This window comes from Salmo trutta, chromosome 4, assembly GCF_901001165.1.
Source record: "Salmo trutta chromosome 4, fSalTru1.1, whole genome shotgun sequence".
In the NCBI taxonomy this organism is placed as follows: Eukaryota; Metazoa; Chordata; class Actinopteri; order Salmoniformes; family Salmonidae; genus Salmo; species Salmo trutta.
The window spans coordinates 70,214,235-70,239,008 of NC_042960.1; the positions used below are offsets into that span (position 1 = coordinate 70,214,235).

Below are 24,774 nucleotides of genomic sequence, written 5' to 3' on the forward strand. Positions count from 1 at the left end.
ACCGTACTGTCTTTAGGCATCCTATTTATCTAGCTAGCCAGCAACACAACGTTATCTCTGTTCTCCCCATACCGTACTGTCTTTAGGCATCCTATTTATCTAGCTAGCCAGCCACAACATTATCTCTGTTCTCCCCATACCGTACTGTCTTTAGGCATCCTATTTATCTAGCTAGCCAGCCACACAACGTTATCTCTGTTCTCCCCATACCGTACTGTCTTTAGTAGAGGTCGACCGATTAATCGGAATGGCCGATTAATTAGGGCCGATTTCAAGTTTTCATAACAATCGGTAATCGGTATTTTTGGCCACCGATTTGCCGATTATAATTTTTTTTTTTTTAATGTATATATATTTTTTGGTGTTTTTTTTTTTTTACACCTTTATTTAACTAGGCAAGTCAGATTAAGAACACATTCTTATTTACAATGACGGCCTAGAAACGGGGGTTAACTGCCTTGTTCAGGGGGGGATTCGTTTTTGCAACCTTCGGTTGCCAGTCCAACGCTCTAACCACCTGCCTTACATTGCACTCCACAAGGATTAACAGGCTGACTACCTGTTACGCGAGGGCAGCAAGAAGCAAAGGGAAGTTGCTAGCTAGCATTAGACTTATAAAAAACTATCAATCTTAACATAATCACTAGTTAACTACACATGGTTGATGATATTACTAATTTATCTAACGTGTCCTACGTTGCATATAATCGATGCGGGGCCTGTTAATTTCTCATCGAATCACAGCCTACTTCGACAAACGGGTGTTGATTTAATAAGCGCATTTGCGAAAAAAGTACTGTCGTTGCACCAATGTACCTAACCATAAACATCAATGCCTAACAGGAATATTTAGACTTAGTCACCCGTTAGATAAAATACGGAACGGTTCCGTATGTCACTGAAAGAAAAAAACTTGTTTTCGAGATGATAGTTTCCAGATTCGACCATATTAATGACCCAAGGCTCGTATTTCTGTGTGTTTATTATATTATAATAAAGTCTATGATTTGATAGAGCAGTCTGACTGAGCGGTGGTAGGCAGCAGCAGGCTCGTAAGCATTCATTCAAACAGCCCTTCGCTGTACTTCAAGCATTGCGCTGTTTTACCATTTTACCAGTTCTTCAAAATAGAATAAGGTACACATTCAGGAAGTGTATCTGTACCTCTCGTTGTTGTGTTGTGTACATTCCACTCTCACGAGGTCTGAGTGTATCTGATCTAATGTAGCAGGTGTAAAAGTGTATCCTTGTGAGTCACTGACCCAAAAGCAGGAAGTTAAGCGACAAGCTTAAGACCATAGAAACTCATTGGGCTTATTTTGGACAGATTTCGGGCTAGTGAAACCTCTCAAAGCCAGAAGAAAAAAAAGTCACAATGGATCATGGTCATTGTAGTTAATTACCACGTTTCTGCCATGAACTACGTTGAATATTTTCTAAAAATAAAAACTACAAACTCCCTTCGGCCCAGCATCCCACATAGTTCCTGACTTGATTTCTCTCTAGAGAAACAGCGCGTTACAAAAAAAAACTTTAAAAACGAAATTGTTTTCAAGAAATTTAACTGAAGTCGGTAAATTGGGTATTTAATAACACAAAAAAAAAGAAAGAATGAAAGAAAGAACGCGGAAGAGATTGAGAGGGAGAATGCTATTTGGCCCTAAACAGAGAGTACACAGTGGCAGAATACCTGACCAATGTGACTGACCCAAACTTAAGGAAAGCTTTGACTCTGTACAGACTCAGTGAGCATAGCCTTGCTATTGAGAAAGGCCGCTGTAGGCAGACCTGGCTCTCAAGATAAGACAGGCTATGTGCAACACTGCCCACAAAATGAGGTGGAAACTGAGCTGCACTTCCTAACCTCCTGCCAAATGTAGGACCATATTAGAGACACATATTTCACAGCAGCAAGATGTGTGACCTGTTGCCACAAGAAAAGGGCAACCAGTGAAAAACAAACACCATCGTAAATATAACCCATATTTATGTTTGTTTATTTTCCCTTTTGTACTTGAAGTATTTGCAGATCGTTACAACACTGTAATGACATTTGAAAGGTCTATTCTTTTGCAACTTCTGTCATTTATATTTCACTTTTGTTTATTATCTACTTCACTTTCATTGCTAATAAAGCCCTTGGGGGGAGAGAGAGAGAGAAAGAGATAGGATTCATTTGGGACTCAGACCCTCTATATAGTTTACTATGTAAGGAATAGGATTCATTTGGGACCCAGACCCGCTATATAGTTTACTATGTAAGGATTAGGATTCATTTGGGACACAACCCTTGTCCCCATGGCTGACAGCAGCAGACAAGAGCTCTCAGCAGGCAAAGTGTGTGTGTATGTGTGGTGTGTATATACAGTACCAGTCAAAAGTTTGGACACAGCTACTCATTCAAGGGTTTTTACTAGTTTCTACACTGTAGAATAATAGTGAAGACATCAAAACTATGAAATAACACATATGGAATCACGTAGTAACCAAAAAAGTGTTAAAATAATTAATAATATATTTTGATTTGTTTAAGTAGCCACCCGTTGCATTGATGACAGCTTTGCAAACGCTTGGCATTCTCTCAACCAGCTTCACCTGGAATGCTTCTCCAACAGTCTTGAAGGAATTCCCACATATGCTGAGCACTTGTTGGCTGCTTTTACTTCACTCTGCGGTACAACTCATCCCAAACCATCTCAATTGGATTGAGATCGGGTGATTGTGGAGGCCAGGTCATCTGATGCAGCACTCCATCACTCTCCTCCTTGGTAAAATAGCTCTTACACAGCCTGGAGGTGTGTTGGGTCATTGTCCTGTTGTAAAACAAATGATAGTCCCACTAAACCCAAACCAGATGGGATGACGTATCGCTGCAGAATGCTGTGGTAGCCATGCTGGTTAAGTGTGCATTGAATTCTAAATAAATCACAGATAGTGTCACCAGCAAAGCATCCCCACACTATCCATCACACCTCCTCCTCCTCCATGCTTCACGGTGGGAACAGCACATGCAGAGATCATCCGTTCACCTACTTTGCGTCTCACAAAGACACGGCAGTTGGAACCAAAAATCTCAAATTTGGACTATTCAGACCAATGGACAGATTTCCACCGGTCTAACATCAATTGCGTGTGTTTCTTGGCCCAAGCAAGTCTCTTCTTATTATTATTGGTGTCCTTTAGTAGTGGTTTCTTTACAGCACTTCGACCATGAAGGCCTGATTCACGCAGTCTCCTCTGAACAGTTGATGTTGAGATGTGTCTGTTACTTGAACTCTGTGAAGCACTTACTTGGACTGCAATCTGAGGTGCAGTTTACTCTTATGAAGTTATCCTCTGCAGCAGAGGTAACTCTGGGTCTTCCTTTCCTGTGGCGGTCCTCATGAGAGCCAGTTTCATCATAACGCTTGATGGTTTTTGCGACTGCACTTGAAGAAACTTTCAAAGTTCTTGACATTTTACGGATTGAGTGACCTTCATGTCTTAAAGTAATGATGGACTGTCATTTCTCTTTGCTTATTTGAGATGTTCTTGCCACAATATGGACTTGGTATTTTACAAAATAGGGCCATCTTCTGTATACCGACCCTACCACAACGCAACTGATTGGTTCAAACGCATTAAGAAGGAAATAAATTACACAAATTAACTTTTAACAAGGCACACCTGTTAATTGAAATGCATTCCAGGTGCCTCATGAAGCTGGTTAAGAGAATGCCAAGAGTGTGCAAAGCTGTCATCAAGGCAAAGGGTGGCTACTTTAAAGAATCTCAAATATAAAATATATTTTGATTTGTTTAAAAACATTTTTTGGTTACTACATGATTCCACATGTGTTATTTCATAGTTTTGATGTCTTCACTATTATTCTACAATGTAGAAAATAGTAAAAAATAAAGAAAAACCCTGGAACGAGTAGGTGTGTCCAAATGTTTGACCGGTACTTATATGTGTGTGTGTAAGCAGAGCAGGTCCATTGTTGCCTTTAGTTTTGGCATGGTTCTCCCCAAAGAATGTAAAAGAGACGCTGCGCCACCTTGTGGAGTGGTTACGCCACTATGTAAAAATAAATAAAAAATACATAAAAATTTAAAAACAACTCAGCAGCAACCACTTGTTAGAAATCCAGGGGAGAACCCTGGAATGCTCTAAACATGCTGCTTGACAGATCTGAGTACCAGCCTGTAATTGACAGATCTGAGTACCAGCCTGTAATTGACAGATCTGAGTACCAGCCTGTAATTGACAGATCTGAGTACCAGCCTGTTTTGACAGATCTGAGTACCAGCCTGTAATTAACAGATCTGAGTACCAGCCTGTAATTAACAGATCTGAGTACCAGCCTGTAATTAACAGATCTGAGTACCAGCCTGTAATTAACAGATCCAAGGACCTGCCTGTAATTAACAGATCTGAGTACATGCCGATGAGAGTAAGACCTTTAAGCAGGTCAACATTCACAAGGCCGCAGGGCCAGACGGATTACCAGGACGTGTACTCTGAACATGAGCTGACCAACTGGCAAGTATCTTCACTGACATTTTCAACCTCTCACTGTCTTGAGTCTGTAATACCAACATGTTTCAAGCAGACCACCATAGTCCCTGTGCCCAAGAACACTAAGGTAACCTGCCTAAATGATTACCGACCCATAGCACTCACATCTGTAGCCATGAAGTGCTTTGAAAGGCTGGTCATGGCTCACAACACCATTATCCCAGAAACCCTAGACCCACTCCAATTTGCATACCGCCCAAACAGATCCACAGATGATGCAATCTCTATTGCACTCAACACTGCCCTTTCCCACCAGGACAAAAGGAACACCTACATGAGAATGCTATTCATTGACTACAGCTCAGCGTTCAACACCATAGTGCCCTCAAAGCTCATCACTAAGCTAAGGACCCTGGGACTAAACACCTCCCTCTGCAACTGGATCCTGGACTTCCTGACGGGCCGCCCCCCAGGTGGTGAGGGTAGGTAACAACACATCCGCCACACTGATCCTCAACACATGGGCCCCTCAGGGGTGCGTGGTCAGGCCCCTCCTGTACTCCCTGTTCACCCATGACTGCGTGGCCACGCACGCCTCCAACTCAATCATCAAGTTTGCAGATGACACTACAGTGGTAGGCTTGATTACTAACAACGACGAGACAGCCTACAGGGAGGTGGTCAGGGCACTCGAAGTGTGGTGTCAGGAAAACAACCTCTCACTCAATGTCAACACAACAAAAGGAGATGATCGTGGACTTCAGGAAACAGCAGAGGGAGCAGCCCCCTATCCACATTGAGGGGACAGCAGTGGAGAAGGTGGAAAGGTTTAAGTTCCTTGGCGTACACATCACGGACAAACTGAAGTGGTCCAACCACATAGACAGTGTGGTGAAGGCGGCGCAACAGCGCCTCTTCAACCTCAGGAGGCTGAAGAAATGTAGCTTGTCACCTAAAACCCTGACAAACTTTTATAGCTGCACAATCGAGAGCATCCTGTCGGGCTGTATCACCGCCTGGTACGGCAGCTGCTCCGCCCATAACCAGAAGGCTCTCCAGAGGGTAGTGAGGTCTGCACAACGCATCACCGCAGGCGAACTACCTGCCCTCCAGGACACCTACACCACCCGATGTCACAGGAAGGCCAAAAAGATCATCAAGGACAACCACCACCCGAGCCACTGCCTGTTCACCCCGCCATCATCCAGAAGGCGAGGTCAGTACAGGTGCATCAAAGCGGGGGCTGAGAGCCTGAAAAACAGCTTCTATCTCAAGGCCATCAGACTGTTAAACAGCCATCACTAGCACAGAGAGGCTGCTGCCTACATGGAGACCCAATCACTGGCCACTTAATAAATGGATCACTAGTCACTTTAATAACGTTTACATATCCTACATTACTCATCTCATATGTATATACTGTACTCTATACCATCTATTGCATCTTGACTATGCCGCTCTGCCATCGCTCATCCATATATTTATATGTACATATTCTCATTCCCCCCTTTAGATGTGTGTATTATTAAGTAGTTGTTGTGGAATTGTTAGATTACTTGTTAGATATTACTGCACAAGCATTTCTCTACACTCGCATTAACATCTTGCTAACCATGTGTATGTGACCAATCCAATTCGATTTGACTTGGAATTGAAAACAAAATGGCTTTTTCTCTAATTCAATGACAACGAGATACTTCAGCTGGTTCTGTTCCATGTTTACAGTTGATAGTTAAGTATTGAACAGAGCTAAAGTTAAGACTCATTTTTAACAATAGCCTGTATAGAAATCGTTATTGTCACGCTCTGTTTTGGTGTAAATAAAACATTCTGCTCGTCTCCAGTCATTTAAAAATGACACAGCATTGCATGAAATCTGTTTTATAAAAGTTTTTTTTTTTTAAAAATGAAATACTGTAATACAAATAACTGCATGAACCCAATAATGGAGACGTTTTCACTTGCTACCCTTGTCCGCGGTGGGCTACGAATCAACAACCTTCTGGCTACTTTGCCATGTGATGCTTACAAAAGGAAGAAGAACAGGTTCTAAAACGGCTTAGCTAAGGCTCTAATCTGAGTGAGGGTAAACGGTAGGCATGTTCTCTGCTATCCACTAAGTTATTATCTAGGGTATAGGGAAGGGTCACTTGTTTATTTTTTTCAAGCGTTCAGGGATAGTCAGGTAAAAATACATTTCAAATGAAGGGAGGGCCCATCCATGTTAATTTCAGAGAGGTCTGATTTTCTCCAGGTATCCCTCATTATAAATAAGGTACAGTCCCTTATCCGCGATTATTAAAACGGCATCATCAAATAGCCTGCCTAAAAGATGACACGAGTCTCTCGCTCTCTCTAAACAGACCACTATGTCACACTAAGCCCTGGTGAGGATGAAATGTACTCTTGAGTTCCGTCACAGCGTTTTCGATGTTCCGAGGCCTTTTAACAAATCCTGTCAAATGTCCCTGGGGGCTATTGACTGGGCTTATCCCTCCAAACAAGCATTACATTATACAAATCACCGGCTTTACTGTGTGTGATGTTTCTCTTTAGCTGATGAATGAATACTCGGGATGAGAAAGCAGGTTACACTAGCTGCAGTTCTATATCAGTGTCAGATTACAGTCAGCGGTTCCAGGTATTTGATCTCTCTGCCTGCTATTGCAGCTTTCCATGTAAAAGGTCCATTTAGCTGGCCGCTCTTCCACCTAAAGGTCCATTTAGCCGGCCGCTCTTCCACCTAAAGGTCCGTTTAGCCGGCCGCTCTTCCACCTAAAGGTCCGTTTAGCTGGCCGCTCTTCCACCTAAAGGTCCGTTTAGCTGGCCGCCCTTCCACCTAAAGGTCCGTTTAGCTGGCCGCCCTTCTACCTAAAGGTCCGTTTAGCTGGCCGCCCTTCTACCTAAAGGTCCGTTTAGCTGGCCGCCCTTCTACCTAAAGGTCCATTTAGCTGGCCGCCCTTCCACCTAAAGGTCCATTTAGCTGGCCGCCCTTCCACCTAAAGGTCCATTTAGCTGGCCGCCCTTCCACCTAAAGGTCCATTTAGCTGGCCGCCCTTCCACCTAAAGGTCCATTTAGCTGGCCGCCCTTCCACCTAAAGGTCCATTTAGCTGGCCGCCCTTCCACCTAAAGGTCCATTTAGCTGGCCGCCCTTCCACCTAAAGGTCCATTTAGTTGGCCGCCCTTCCACCTAAAGTTCCATTTAGCTGGCCGCCCTTCCACCTAAAGGTCCATTTAGCTGGCCGCCCTTCTATCTAAAGGTCCGTTTAGCTGGCCGCCCTTCTATCTAAAGGTCCGTTTAGCTGGCCGCCCTTCCACCAAAAGGTCCGTTTAGCTGGCCGCCCTTCCACCTAAAGGTCCATTTAGCTGACCGCCCTTCTATCTAAAGGTCCATTTAGCTGGCCGCCCTTCTATCTAAAGGTCCATTTAGCTGGCCGCCCTTCTATCTAAAGGTCCATTTAGCTGGCCGCCCTTCTATCTAAAGGTCCATTTAGCTGACCGCCCTTCCACCTAAAGGTCCATTTAGCTGACCGCCCTTCTATCTAAAGGTCCATTTAGCTGGCCGCCCTTCTATCTAAAGGTCCATTTAGCTGGCCGCCCTTCTATCTAAAGGTCCATTTAGTGTCTATTCTGCATTAGATTGAGGCCGGCACGACCCTGTCCTCTTGACATGACACACCAATCACCCTGGCTCTGCTCTGCCCACTGCTAACGTCGCTGCTGTTCAGAGAGCTAATACAGAATCTCCCATCGGCTGCCAAACGTATTTCTGCTGCCCGGGGTAATAAATAAAACGGTCTGGTCTGTACCTGGTCTGGTCTGTGTGAGTGTAGAGCATTTGCCCTGGGTCGTGATGTGTGTGTGTGTGTGTGTGTGTGTGTGTGTGTGTGTGTGTGTGTGTGTGTGTGTGTGTGTGTGTGTGTGTGTGTGTGTGTGTGTGTGTTTATTCAGCATTATGCCCTGGGTCGAACTGAGGCTTTATAAATTACACAGATGATCTAGCCCTGCCAGTGTGTTCTCCTGTGCTCAGTAAAAAAAAAAACCTGAGACCTCTTAGAGCTGCTGAGACGTTGTCATTTCTCATCCTGGAAAGAGAGGGAAGTGACTCCAAAATGGGTCAGGAGGAGGGATCAACCAATGACGTTGGAAATCACACCCAGTTGACTATTTCATAATGGTAACTCCTTTATCCATCTCTGTGGGGTTTTACACACGCACACAATCTGAGCGGAGTTTCTGTTCCGTCTGATGTGCACGCTGCCAGCTGATCTGCAATTCACACGAAGCCAGTTCCTCCTCAATAATAACAACAAGGGACTGTCAGAGGAATGGATTTCCTCAGATAACCCTCCCCCTACTTCTCCTCATCCTCCTCCTCCTCCTGTGTAAGCAGCTGCAGGATTGGAGCCTTAGCTGCTCTGTTTGATTGCTAACATTGTGTTCAGCTGGTTAGGGCTTCCTCCTCCTCCTCCTCTTTCTCCCTTGTCACTGAGCCTTAGTAATCAAACAGACCAGCTAACACTGTGTTCAGCTGTTTCAGGTTGGAGCCTGGTTAGACTGATGAATAATTCAGTCAGTTTCCATCAGCTCGGTCTCGTTGAGGTTCTTGATTAAAGTCAGCCTGCCTGGCGCTAAAATGGATGAAGTCGATTAACCCGTTTACACAGGGCCTGGCTTGTCATCCCCTCTACCCCTACCTCACCTCCCACTCCAGCTACCAGAGGAGAGGACTTTTACCCCTGGGCTTCCTGTAATGAACTACCAGAGGAGAGGACTTTTACCCCTGGGCTTCCTGTAACGAACTACCGGAGGAGAGGACTTTTACCCCCGGGCTTCCTGTAACGAACTACCAGAGGAAAGGACTTTTACCCCCGGGCTTCCTGTAATGAACTACCAGAGGAGAGGACTTTTACCCCCGGGCTTCCTGTAATGAACTACCAGAGGTGAGGACTTTTACAGGAAGCCCAGGGGTAACGAACTACCAGAGAGGACTTTTACCCCTGGGCTTCCTGTAATGAACTACCAGAGAGGACTTTTATCCCCGGGCTTCCTGTAAGGAACTACCAGAGAGGACTTTTACCCCCGGGCTTCCTGTAAGGAACTACCAGAGGACAATACTTTTACCCTCGGGCTTCCTGTAAGGAACTACCAGAGAGGACTTTAACCCCTGGGCTTCCTTTAATGAACTACCAGAGGAGAGAAATTTTACCCCTGGGCTTCCTGTAATGAACTACCAGAGAGGACTTTTACCCCCAGGCTTCCTGTAATGAATGGTTGTCTTGACATCAGCAGTGTTCCGTCTGTAGTCATCAAGTCAAAGAGATCACCTGACACACACCCCCTGCCTTTAATCTCATTAAAGCTGTCGGACCTCACGGCTGACTCTGTGCCACTTTGCCAATCTCCAAACAAAGGCTGTGTGTGTGTGTGTGTGTGTGTGTGTGTGTGTGTGTGTGTGTGTGTGTGTGTGTCTCTCCAGATAAGTGAACCCAGGTCTTGTCACTGATTCCCAGCGCAGCTCACAACACAAGAATGTCTCTCGTTCCTCCCTCTTCCCTCTCCCGTTCCTCCCTCTTCCCTCTCCCGTTCCTCCCTCTTCCCTCTCCCGTTCCTCCCTCTCTCGTTCCTCCCTCTTCCCTCTCCCGTTCCTCCCTCTCCCGTTCCTCCCTCTTCCCTCTCCCGTTCCTCCCTCTTCCCTCTCCCGTTCCTCCCTCTGCTCCTCTGAGGCTGCCCACTGACACGGAGACCATCTTCTCTTACCTAGAGAAGCTCTGAGGTACTATTCTGAAGGCACTACAATATAATGCCTTCAGAAAGTATTCATACCCCTTGACTTATTCCACATCTGAGTTACAGCCGGAATTCAAAATTGATTAAATCCGCCAAAAAAATTCAGCAACCATCAACACAATAACACAATATCCCATAATGACAAAGTGAAATCAAGTTTAGATTTTTACTTCTCAAATGTATTGAAAATGAAATACAGAAATCCCTAATTTACAGAAGTATTCACACCCAAGTCAACACGTTAGAGTCTTTCTGGGTAAGTCTAAGAGCTTTACACACCTGAATTGTACAATATTTGCACATTATTCGTTTTTAAATTCTCTGGCGAGCTCTGTCAAGTTGGTTGTTGATCATTGATAGACAGCCATTTTCAAGTAATGTAATTGATTTTCAAGCCAATTTTAAGTGAAAACTAGTGATGCATCGATATGACATTTTTGGCCGATACCAATATCCAATATTTTACAAGAACACCATCCCAACCGTGAAGCATGGGGGTGGCAGAATCATGTTCTGGGGGTGATTTGCTACAGGAGGGACTGGTGCACTTCACAAAATAGATGGCATCATGAGGAATTAAAATTATGTGGATATATTGAAGCAACATCTCAAGACATCAGTCAGGAAGTTAAAGCTTGGTTGCAAATGGGTCTTCCAAATGGACAATGACCCCAAGCATACTTCCAAAGTTGTGACAAAATGGCTTAAGGACAACAAAGTCAAGGTATTGGAGTGGCCATCACAAAGCCCTGACTTCAATCCTATAGAACATTTGTGGGCAGAACTGAAAAAGAGTGTGCGAGCAAGGAGGCCTACAAACCTGACTCAGTTACACCAGCTCTGTCAGGGGGAATGGGTCAAAATTCACCCAACTTATTGTGGGAAGCTCGTGGAAGGCTACCCGAAACATTTCACCCAAGTTAAACAATTTAAAGGCAATGATACCAAATACTAATTGAGTGCATGTAAACTTCTGACCCACTGGGAATGTGATGAAAGAAATAAAAGCTGAAATAAATCATTCTCTCTAATATTATTCTGACATTTCACATTGTTAAAATAAAGTGGTGATCCTAACTGACCTAAGACAGGGAATTCTTACTAGGATTAAATGTCAGGAATTGTGAAAAACTGAGATTAAATGTATTTGGCTAAGGTGTATGTAAACTTCCAACCTCAACTGTACATAACATCGAGCATGGTGGCGACACAGTAATGAGAGAATGCCACTGAATCGCTTGTTCACAGCCTGCGTGGGCAGTTTTGCTTCCTGGGGCAAACTGTTGTCAAGGGCAACTGTTTCATTCGCCAATGTGGGCCAGTAAAAACATCCACCTAGTCGGGAAAAAGGGCCATCTTCACTCCATAGATATTAGTCAGCACTTACGTCACACACTAGCTGCTAGCTAAACTAGTTAGCTTGGCACTGGCGAAGTCAGAATGGGCATGTGCAATCCACTGTTGTGACATAATCGGTGGCGTTAGAATTAGGGATTAGAATACTACACTGGACAAAAATATAAACGCAACATGTAGTGTTTGTCCCATGTTTCATGAGCTGGGAAAAAAAAGATCACAGAAATGTTGCACACACACATAAATCTTCTCAAATTTTGTGCATTTGTTTACATCCCTGTCAGTTTCATTGAGCAGGTGTTTCAATGCCATGACAAAGGGTATCACGTCTGCTGCAGGCACAGTTGATGAGCTTATTTCTCGAGTCAGTTGTTTGAATGGAGCTGGCTAATGTGTTCATGTTTCCAAGTTTCAAACATGTTCTCAAATGCCATTGAAATGGCAGCAGCGGTATGACAAACAGCATATTCATGAGCATGCAATACGACATTCCTCAGTCTGAAATCCTAGACGACCCACTGTGCTGTCAGACTCAGCATGTTCATTGGGCTGATATCGCTGGTCCAAATGTCAGTCTTGAAGCTAATAGCAGTGACGCCCATAGCAAGTAGCTCATGGATGTGAGTTTCAACAATACTGTGTAACTCTGGTAGGGTAAGATCTGAAAAATAGTACCGAAAAATAAAAAAAAGTGTACCGGTGCTTTCACCAAATCGGTGAAAGCCAACATCAGAGAACGGTTGATTGTCAAGGGCAATGAATTAAATTATGTTGGCGTTAATAGATTTCGCCTTTGAGTTTTCTTACTCTTCAAATGACTGTTCGATTCCACACAGCAGACATTGTGGGCTAGGTTAGGAATGCTGTGTTGCACGTGTAGCGCCACACTTTACGTGGCGTCTTTACGTCATGAACCTACGTTATAGAGGTATGCACGTCGGCGTTAAACTAGACAGACATCGGGACGTTACCGATGTTGAAATTTTTAGCTAATATCGTCCGATTCCGATATGTTCACCGATATATAGTGCATCCCTAGTTAAAACTGTAACTAATCAACTCAGAAACATTCAATGTCATCTTGGTAAGCAACTCCAGTGTATATTTGGCCTTGTGGTTTTGGTGTCATGCTGAAAGGTGAATTTGACTCCCAGTGTCTGTTGGAAAGCAGACAGAACCATATGAAGAGTGGTACTCAGTGATGGGTTGTGTTTTCCCCAAACATAACACTTTGTATTCTGGACAAAGAGTTAATTTCTTTGCCACATTTTTTTGCAGTTTTCCTTTAGTGCCTCGTTGCAAACAAGGATGTAAGTTTTGAGAAATGTTTATTCTGTACAGGCTTCCTTCTTTTCACTCTGTCATTTAGGTTAGTATTGTGAGTAACTACAATGTTGTTGATCCTTCCTCAGTTTTCTCCTATCACAGCCATTAAACTCTAACTCTTTGAAAGTCACCATTGGCCTCATGGTGAAATCCCTGAGCGGTTTCCTTCCTCTCCGGCAACTGAGTTAGGAATGACACCTCTATCTTTGTAGTGACTGGGTGTATTGATACACCATCCAAAGTGTAATTAATAACTTCACCATGCTCAAAGGGATATTCAAAAAAAAAGTACCCATCTACCAATAGGTGCCCTTCTTTGAGGCATTGGAAAACCTCCCTGGTCTTTGTGGTTGAATCTGTGTTTGAAATTCACTGCAGGACTGAGGGACCTTTACAGATAATTGTGTGTGTGGGATACAGAGATGAGGTAGTCATTCATAAATCATGTTAAACACTATTATTGCACACAGAGTGAGTCAATGTAACGTATTATGTGACTTGTTAAGCAAATGTTTACTGCTGATCTTATTTAGGCTTGATAAAACAAAGGGGGTTGAATACTTACTGGCTCAAGACATTTCAGCTTTTCATTTTTAATGAATTTGTAAAAATGTCTAAAAACATAATTCCACTTTGACATTATGGGGTATTGTGTGTGGACCAGTGACACTAAATGTAATCCATTTTAAATTCAGACTGGGGCGGCAGGGTAGCCCTAGTGGTTAGAGCATTGGACTAGAAATCGAAAGGTTGCAAGTTCGAATCCCCGAGCTGACAAGGTACAAATCTGTCGTTCTGCCCCATGAACAAGGCAGTTAACCCACTGTTCCCTGGTAGGCCGTCATTGTAAATAAGAATTTGTTCTTATCTGACTTGCCTAGTTAAATAAAGGTTAAATAAAGGTTAAATAAAAAATACGTGGAAAAAGTCAAGGGGGTGTGAATACTTTCAGAAGACACTGTACAGTCAAATAAGCAGACACTTTGATCCAACATACAGCGAGTATACATTGTTACTGTATGTAATCCCTGGCAGACAAAGGAGTGGTAGTGATGGTAACATACCTGTTTCTGCATCTCTATGTTGAGCCCATAGGACATCTCGTAATACTGCAACAGAAGAGGAAAGAAATCATGATTATTTTGACCAAAAGATTATTTTACCTAAAACAATATGAAAATGGCACGACAGCACACTACACATGGCACCATATTCCCTACAGCACACCACACATGGCACCACACTACACATGGCACCACACTACACATGGCACCACACTACACATGGCACCACACTACACATGGCACCACACTACACATGGCACCACACTACACATGGCACCACACTACACATGGCACCACACTACACATGGCACCACACTACACATGGCACCACACTACACATGGCACCACACTACACATGGCACCACACTACACATGGCACCACACCACACATGGCACCACACCACACATGGCACCACACCACACATGGCACCACACTACACATGGCACCACATTCCCTACAGCACACTACACATGGCACCACACCACACATGGCACCACACTACACATGGCACCACACTACACATGGCACCACACCACACATGGCACCACACCACACATGGCACCACACTACACATGGCACCACATTCCCTACAGCACACCACACATGGCACCACACTACACATGGCACCACACCACACATGGCACCACACCACACATGGCACCACACCACACATGGCACCACACCACACATGGTACCACACTACACATGGCACCACACCACACATGGTACCACACTACACATGGCACCACACAACACATGGCACCACACTACACATGGTACCACACAACACATGGCACCACACTACACATGGTACCACACAACACATGGCACCACACTACACATGGTACCACACAACACATGGCACCACACTACACATGGCATCACATGGCACCACACAACACATGGCACCACACTACACATGGCACCACACAACACATGGCACCACACTACACATGGCACCACATGGCACCACACAACACATGGCACCACACTACACATGGTACCACACTACACATGGCACCACATGGCACCACACAACACATGGCACCACACTACACATGGTACCACACTACACATGGCACCACATGGCACCACACAACACATGGCACCACACTACACATGGTACCACACTACACATGGCACCACACTACACATGGCACCACACAACACATGGCACCACACTACACATGGCACCACACTACACATGGCACCACACTACACATGGCACCACACTACACATGGCACCACACTACACATGGCACCACACTACACATGGCCCACATGGCACCACACAACACATGGCACCACACAACACATGGCACCACATGGCACCACACTACACATGGCACCACACATGGCACCACACTACACATGGCACCATATTCCCTACACCACACTACACATGGCACCACACTACACATGGCACCACACTACACATGGTACCACACTACACATGGCACCACACAACACATGGCACCATATTCCCTGCAGCACACTACACATGGCACCACACTACACATGGCACCACACTACACATGGCACCACACTACACATGGCACCATATTCCCTACACCACACTACACATGGCACCACACTACACATGGCACCACACTACACATGGCACCACACTACACATGGCACCATATTCCCTGCAGCACACTACACATGGTACCATCATTTAGTAACCCCCCAAAAAAGTGTTAAACAAATCAAAATATATTGTACATTTGAGATTCTTCAAATAGCCACTCTTTGCCTTGATAACAGCTTTGCACACGCTTGCTGATCTCTCAAACAGCTTCATCTGGAATGATTTTCCAACAGTGTTGAAGGAGTTCCCACATATGCTGAGCACTTGTTGGCTGCTTTTACTTCACTCTGCTGTCCGACTCATCCCAAACCATCTCAAATTGGTTGAGGTCGAGTGATTGTGGAGGCCAGGTCATATGATGCAGCACTCCATCACTCTCCTTCTTAGTAAAATAGCTCTCACACAGCCTGGAGGTGTGTTGGGTGATTGTGGAGGCCAGGTCATCTGATGCAGCACTCCATCACTCTCCTTCTTAGGAAAATAGCCCTTACACAGTCTGGAGGTGTGTTGGGTCATTGTCCTGTTGAAAACAAATGATAGTCCCACTAAGCTCAAACCAGATGGTATGGCGTATCGCTGCAGAATGCTGTGGTAGCCATGCTGGTTAAGTGTACCTTGAATTCTAAATAAATCACAGACAGTGTCACCAGAAAAGCACCTCCACACTTCCTCCTCCATGCTTCACGGTGGGACATACACATGCAGAGATCTTACGTTCACCCACACCGTGTCTCACAAAGACACGGCGGCTGGAACCAAAAATCTTTAATTTGGACTCCAGACCAAAGGACAAATTTCTCTTCTTCTTATTGGTGTCCTTTAGTAGTGGTTTCTTTGCAGCAATTCGACCATAAAGGCCTGATTCACGCAGTCTCCTCTGAACAGTTGATGTTGAGATGTGTCTGTTACTTGAACTCTGTGAAGCATTTATTTCGGCTGCAATTCCTGAGGCTGGTAACTCTAATGAACTTATCCTCTGCAGCAGAGGTAACTCTGGGTCTTCCTTTCCTGTGGCGGTCCTCATGAGAGCCAGTTTTATCATAACGCTTGATGGTTTTTACGACTGCACTTGAAGAAACTTTCAAAGTTCTTAATTTTCCGTTTTGACTGACTTTCATGTCTTAAAGTAATGATAGACTGTCGTTTCTCTTTGCTGTTCTTGCCATAATATGGACTTGGTCTTTTACCAAATAGGGCTATCTTCTGTATACCACCCCTACCTTGTCACAAGACAACTGATTGGCTCAAACGCATTAAGAAGGAAAGAAATTCCAAATTAACTTAAGGCGGCACACCTGTTAATTGAAATGCATTCCACCTCTTGAAGCTGGTTGAGAGAATGCCAAGAGTATGCAAAGCTGTCATCAAGGCAAAGGGTGGCTACTTTGAAGAAATTCAAATAAAAAATATATTTAGATTTGTTTAACACTTCTTTGGTTACTAAATTATTCCATATGTGTTTTTTCATAGTTGATGTTTTCACTATTATTCTACAATGTAGAAAACAGTAAAAATAAAGAAAAACCCTTGACTGAGTAGGTGTTCTAAAACTTTTGACCGACAGTGTAAAAAATACAAAAATGTACACCTCCTGTATTAACGGACAGATAACCAACAGCCTGAAACAACTGCTGACAGCAGCACAGCTGCATTATGAATTCAACTGTAATTATGTCTTTTTTTTCTTTTTTTTAATAGTTTGTGGAAAACAGATCTTAAAAAAATGCTTGTTTAAACTTTTTATTTGATCTGTGTGTTAATTCACCACTCAACACTTATGGTGGGTCGTCTCGTGACTCAAAAGACACCTCAATTGGTGGGTCACGGAGCCAAACAGATTGCTCAAGAATTTGTAGTTCTGACATAGTTCTGTTCTGTTGTGATGATGGAATCAGTTGGTTCTTCTATGGAAGTGTATTCTGTTATCCTCAGGTAAGCAGGAGAGCAGGGATGGGGCCTATACCAATAGCAGAGCAGGGACGGAAACAACAGAGCAGGGATGGAAACAACAGAGCAGGGATGAGGGTGGAAACAACAGAGCAGGGATGAGGATGGAAACAACAGAGCAGGGATGAGGATGGAAACAACAGAGCAGGGATGGAAACAACAGAGCAGGGATGGAAACAACAGAGCAGGGATGGAAACAACAGAGCAGGGATGGAAACAACAGAGCAGGGATGGAAACAACAGAGCAGGGATGGAAACAACAGAGCAGGGATGGAAACAACAGAGCAGGGATGGAAACAACAGAGCAGGGACGAGGATGGAAACAACAGAGCAGGGACGAGGATGAAAACAACAGAGCAGGGACGAGGATGGAAACAACAGAGCAGGGACGAGGATGAAAACAACAGAGCAGGGATGAGGATGGAAACAACAGAGCAGGGATGAGGATGGAAACAACAGAGCAGGGACGAGGATGGAAACAACAGAGCAGGGACGAGGATGGAAACAACAGAGCAGGGACGAGGATGGAAACAACAGAGCAGGGATGAGGATGGAAACAACAGATTAAAACAACAGAGCAGCATTGTGTAGTGAGGGAGGGAGCAGGCTAGGTAACCATTTCAATATAAATGTAGAGAGAGGGAGGCAGCAGGGGTTAGCCTAGCACAGTGCTGTCTATCTCTAAATGAAATGGTACCCTATTGCCCATACAGTAGTGCACTACTTTTGACAGGGGAAATGGTACCCTATTGCCCATGCAGTAGTGCACTACATTTGACAGGGGAAATGGTACCCTATTGCCCATTACAGTAGTGCACTACTTTTGACAGGGGAAATGGTACCTTATTGCCCATACAGTAGTGCACTACTTTTGACAGGGGAAATGGTACCTTATTGCCCATACAGTAGTGCACTACTTTGACAGGGGAAATGGTACCCTATTGCCCATTACAGTAGTGCACTACTTTTGACAGAGGAAATGGTACCCTATTGCCCATTACAGTAGTGCACTACTTTTGACAGGGGAAATGGTACCCTATTGCCCATTACAGTAGTGCACTATAAAGGGAATAGGTTGCCATTTGGGGAACAAGCCGGTATGTCTGTTTATGGAATCCGGTTACACCAGGGATGGCCAGTGTCTCTCTGATCTGCTATCAGACATACCAGCTCTCTCCTCGTCTTGTCTTGGTTCAAAAGGTCATTTTGGAAGAAGCTAATGGACTGAATAGTACATTGAGCTTCTCAAAGTAATTGCACACACACACACACACACACACACACACACACACACACACACACACAGGAAAGCCATTTCTGCCCCCCCGAGTCTCTGACCGCAGCTGCCTGTGGTCTCGATGGATTACATGTCACTCACACACCTGCCTGAGGTATCAGGAGAACAGAGCAACATAGTTAAACTGAGCAAATAGACATTTCTGTGTGTTCTTCTAGACCAGTGGTTCCCAAACATTTTATAGTCCCGTATCCCTTCAAACATTGAACCTTTTTTGTTGTTGTTGCCATCATTATAAGCCTGCCACACACACACACACACACTCCTTATTTAGCCATCTTACATATAACATCTTATTTGTTCATTGAAAATTGTGAATAACACAACAGGGTAATGAGAAGGGTGTGCTTGAAAGGATGCACATAACTCTGTAATGTTGGGTTGTATTGGAGAGAGTCTCAGTCTTAAATCATTTTCCACACACAGTCTGTGCCTGTATTTAGTTTTCATGCTAGTGAGGGCCGAGAATCCACTCTCACATAGGTACGTGGTTGCAAAGGGCATCAGTGTATTTAACAGAGCGATTTGCCAAGGCAGGATACTCTGAGCGCAGCCCAATCCAAAAATCTGGTTAAATTCAATTTTCACAGAACCGCTTGTTGCAATTTCGATAAGGCTCTCTTGTTCAGATATCGGTAAGTGGACTAGAGCAAGGGCATGAAAGGGATAACGAATCCAGTTGCTTGTGTCATTCATTTCGGGAAAGTACCTGCGTAATTGTGCACCCAACTCACTCAGGTGCTTCGCTATATCACGTTTGACATTGTCCGTAAGCTTGAGTTCATTTGCACACAAAAGAAATCATACAATGATGGAAAGACCTGTGTGTTGTCCTTGTTAATGCAGACAGAGAAGAGCTCCAACTTCTTAATCATAGCCTCAATTTTGTCCCACACATTGAATATAGTTGTGGAGAGTCCCTGTAATCCTAGATTCAGATCATTCAGGTGAGAAAAAACATCACCCAGATAGACCAGTCGTGTGAGGAACTCGTCATCATGCAAGCGGTCAGACAAGTGAAAATGACAGTCAGTAAAGAAAACTTTAAGCTCGTCTCTCAATTAAAAAAAAAAACCTGCCAATACTTTGCCCCTTAATAACCGGCGCACTTCTGTATGTTGTAAAAGCGTTACATAGTCGCTGCCGATATCATTGCATAGTGCAGAAAATACACGAGACTTCAAGGCGCCTTGCTTTAACAAAGTTAACCATTTTCACTGTAGTGTCCAAAACGTCTTTCAAGCTGTCAGGCATTCCCTTGGCAGCAAGAGCCTCTCGGTGGATGCTGCAGTTCACCCAAGTGGCGTCGGGAGCAACTGCTTGCACGTGCGTTACCACTCCACTATGTCTCCCTGTCATGGCTTTTGCGCCATCAGTACATATACCAACACATCTTGACCACCAAAGTCCATTTAATGTCACAAAGCTGTCCAGTACTTTAAAAATATCCTCTCATGTTGTCCTAGTTTCCAGTGGTTTGCAGAAGAAGATGTCTTCCTTAATTGACCCCCCCCCCATAAACGTAACGGACATATACCAGGAGCTGTGCCAGGCCCGCCACGTCTGTTGACTCATCCAGCTGTAACGCATATAATTCACTGGCTTGTATGCAAAGCAGTAATTGTTTCAAAATGTCTCCAGCCATTGTCACTGATGCTTCGTGAAACAGTGTTGTTTGATAAAGGCATTGTCTGTATAGTTTTTGTTGGCCTTTTCCCCAGAACTGTCCCAGCAGGAAGAATTAAGTCCTCCACAATAGTATGTGGCTTGCCTGTCCTAGCCACTCGGTAGCTCACCATATAAGACTCTTCTAGCCCCTTCATATTAATGGTATCTGTTGCTTTTATACATGTCTTACAACTCAAAAGTCGCCTTTATTCTTGCTAAAAAAAAAAAAACTCCCGTGACTTATTTTTCTAATTGTCATGTTTGGTTTCTAATGAACTGGACACAGGTGGCCACTCCAATACCTTGACTTTGTTGTCCTTAAGGCATTTTGTCACAACTTTGGAAGTATGCTTGGGGTCATTGTCCATTTGGAAAACCCATTTGCGACCAAGCTTTAACTTCCTAACTGATGTCTTGAGATGTTGCTTCAATATATCCACATAATTTTAATTCCTCATGATGCCATCTATCTTGTGAAGTGCACCAGTCCCTCCTACAGCAAAGCACCACCACAACATGATGCTGCCACCCCCGTGCTTCATGGTTGGGATGGTGTTCTACGGCTTGCAAGCCTCCCCTTTTTTCCTCCAAACATAACAATGGTCATTATGGCCAAACAGTTCTATTGTTGATTCATCAGTCCAGAGGACAAAAAGTACGATCTTTGTCCCCATGTGCAGTTGCAAACCGTAGTCTTGCTTTTTTTGGCAGTTTTGGAGCAGTGGCTTCTTCCTTGCTGAGCAGCCTTTCAGGTTATGTCGATATAGGACTTGTTTTACTGTGGATATAGATACTTTTGTACCCGTTTCCTCCAGCATCTTCACAAGGTCCTTTGCTGTTGTCCTGGGATTTATTTGCACTTTTCGCACCAAAGTACGTTCATCTCTAGGAGACAGAAAGCGTCTCCTTCCTGAACGGTATGACGGCTGTGTGGTCCCATGGTGTTTATACTTGCGTACTATTGTTTGTACAGATGGGCGTGGTACCTTCAGGCATTTGGAAATTGCTCCCAAGAATGAACCAGACTTGTGGAGGTCTACAATTGTTTTCCTGAGATCTTGGCTGATTTCATTTGATTTTCCCATGATGTCAACCAAAGAGGCACTGAGTTTGAAGGTAGGCCTTGAAATACATCCACAGGTACACCTCCAATTGACTCAAATGATGTCAATTAGCCTTACAGAAGGTTCTAAAGCCATGACATTTTCTGGAATTTTCCAAGCTGTTTAAAGGCACAGTCAACTTAGTGTATGTAAACTTCTGACCCACTGGAACTGTGATACAGTGAATTTATAAGTGAAATAATCTGTTTGTAAACAATTGTTGGAAAAATTACTTGTGTCCCGCACAAAGTATATGTCCTAACCGACTTGCCAAAACTATAGTTTGTTAAGAGGACATTTGTGGAGTGGTTGAAAAACAAGTTTTAATGACTCCAACCTAAGTGTATGTAGACTTTCGACTTCAACTGTATCAACCACAGAAACAACACACGCCCCTATCAACCACAGAAACAACACACGCCCCTATCAACCACAGAAACAACACACGCCCCTATCAACCACAGAAACAACACACGCCCCTATCAACCACACACGCCCCTATCAACCAGAAACAACACACATCCCTATCAACCACAGAAACAACACACACCCCTATCAACCAGCTACTGCATGGCGGGCGGTACCGGAGCACCAAGTCTAGGTCTAAAAGGCTTCGTAACAGCTTCTACCCCCAAGCCATGACACTCCTGAACAGCTAATCAAATGGCTTCCCAGACCCCTCTTTTACGCTGCTGCTACTCTCTGTTTATCATCTATGCATAGTCACTTTAACTCTACCTACATGTACATACTACCTCAATTACTTCAACTAACCGGTGCCCATCCACATTGTACCGGTACACCCTGTATATAGCCTCCACATTGACTCTGTACCGGTACCCCCTGTATATAGCCTCCACATTGATTCTGTACCGGTACCCCCTGTATATAGCCTCCACATTGACTCTGTACCGGTACCCCCTGTATATAGCCTCCACATTGACTCTGTACCGGTACCCCCTGTATATAGACTCACTATTGTTATTTTACTGCTGCTCTTTAATTATTTGTTACTTTTAATTTTTTACTTAACACTTATTTTCTTAAAATGTCTTAATTAAAGCATTATTGGTTAGAGCTTGTAAGTAAGCATTTCACTGTAAGGTCTACACCTGTTGTATTCGGCCCATGTGACAAATAACATTTGATTTGAGGTATGAGACACCCACACACACACACACACACCTATCAACCACATGTACAACAACACACACACACACACACACACACACACAACCCCACCTATGAAGCACAGACAGGTACATGAAGCCCAGAAGTGAAGATAATCCCTGTACAAGCCTGTTCATTCAAACCCTTAATTATCTCCTACTGTACCCATACTCTTACCATGACATAGTGGCGCTGTATCTCTGTCTTCTCATTGGACAGCTTGTCGTACTCCACCTTAAGACTTTCAAAACAGGGAGACAAGGTGTCAATTTACAGGCGTCTCTCTGGATCCCTCCCCAATGATACCCTATTCCAATTGGCTCTGGTCCAAAGTAGTGCACTATATAGGGAATAGGGCTCTGGTCCAAAGTAGTGCACTATATAGGGAATAGGGCTCTGGTCTAAAGTAGTGCACTATATAGGGAATAGGGCTCTGGTCTAAAGTAGTGTACTATATAGGGAATAGGGCTCTGGTCTAAAGTAGTGTACTATATAGGGAATAGGGCTCTGGTCTAAAGTAGTGCACTATATAGGGAATAGGGCTCTGGTCTAAAGTAGTGTACTATATAGGGAATAGGGCTCTGGTCTAAAGTAGTGTACTATATAGGGAATAGGGCTCTGATCTAAAGTAGTGCACTATATAGGGAATAGGGCTCTGATCTAAAGTAGTGCACTATATAGGGAATAGGGCTCTGGTCTAAAGTAGTGTACTATATAGGGAATAGGGCTCTGGTCTAAAGTAGTGCACTATATAGGGAATAGGGCTCTGATCTAAAGTAGTGCACTATATAGGGAATAGGGCTCTGGTCTAAAGTAGTGTACTATATAGGGAATAGGGCTCTGGTCTAAAGTAGTGCACTATATAGGGAATAGGGCTCTGGTCTAAAGTAGTGCACTATATAGGGAATAGGGCTCTGGTCTAAAGTAGTGCACTATATAGGGAATAAATTAGGACAGTTAATTAGCCTCATGTTTCTCCTGCTCAATGTTGTTGATGTTTCAGAGGGGAATAACCAAAGGTGCTGAAGTTGACAAATGCAACAATGTGGTGAAGTGTTTTTAAACTAGACTGACTGACAGTGATTTATTGAAGAGGTCGGCACAGCAGATTGTCCTCAATGGAACCCTATTCCCTATATAGTGCACTACTTTAGACTAGGGCCCTATTCCCTATATAGTACACTACTTTAGATGAGTTTGCAAATAAATAAGCAGAGCCAGGTATATGAAGCGCTATGTTCAAATCAGATCACATTCAGTGTCTGTCTGTAAGGGACATTTACCACGGTGAAGATTTTGTCCCAAGCTTTGTCCATATTGATAGACTAGCATCTAAAATGATATCACATACGTAGCGAATTCAGTTGGGATGACGGCAGAACTCGACGCTGACGTGTGCGCCTAAGTTGAACGATTTAAGGGAGTACACAGAATAAATTTAGGAGCACAATGAAAAATTATTTGAGGTAATAAGCCGTTTTTTTCCCCTTTGTAGTAATGGTGCAAGCATTCAATGTTTTCTCTCAGGGGGCTGCTGTACAGTGCAGTAAATCATCTGGTTGATGTGTTTCTAGGCACACTGGTGCTCCTAAATTTTAAATTTCTAGGCAGCACCTCAAAATATTTAGACACATATGCTAGTAGAATGGTTGTACTGCAAAGCCCTGGACAGGCTAAACATATTGCAATGAAATAGGGTTATATGTGACCAGTTACCTGTGATATTGGGCCTGCAGGAACTGACTAGTTACCTGTGATATTGGGCCTGCAGGAACTGACTAGTTACCTGTGATATTGGGCTTGCGTGGAACTGACTAGTTACCCCAGATATTGGGCCTGTAGGAACTGACTAGTTACCCCAGATATTGGGCCTGTAGGAACTAACTAGTTACCTGTGATATTGGGCCTGTAGGAACTAACTAGTTACCCCAGATATTGGGCCTGCAGGAACTAACTAGTTACC

At 44.0% G+C, this 24,774-nt stretch overlaps 1 protein-coding gene across 3 annotated transcripts in view; it reads right to left on the reverse strand.

Annotated features, from left to right (window-relative positions):
* LOC115192954 (transducin-like enhancer protein 3-B) overlaps positions 1-24,774 on the reverse strand; it is a 94,058-nt gene that overhangs the window by 65,293 nt on the left and 3,991 nt on the right. For all 3 annotated transcript variants that reach the window (XM_029751935.1, XM_029751936.1, XM_029751934.1), the window contains exons 4-5: positions 22,989-23,052; positions 14,035-14,079 (exon numbers count right to left, since the gene is read on the reverse strand). In XM_029751935.1, coding sequence (XP_029607795.1) covers positions 14,035-14,079; positions 22,989-23,052 — 109 coding nt within the window. The remainder of the gene's footprint in view (positions 1-14,034; positions 14,080-22,988; positions 23,053-24,774) is intronic.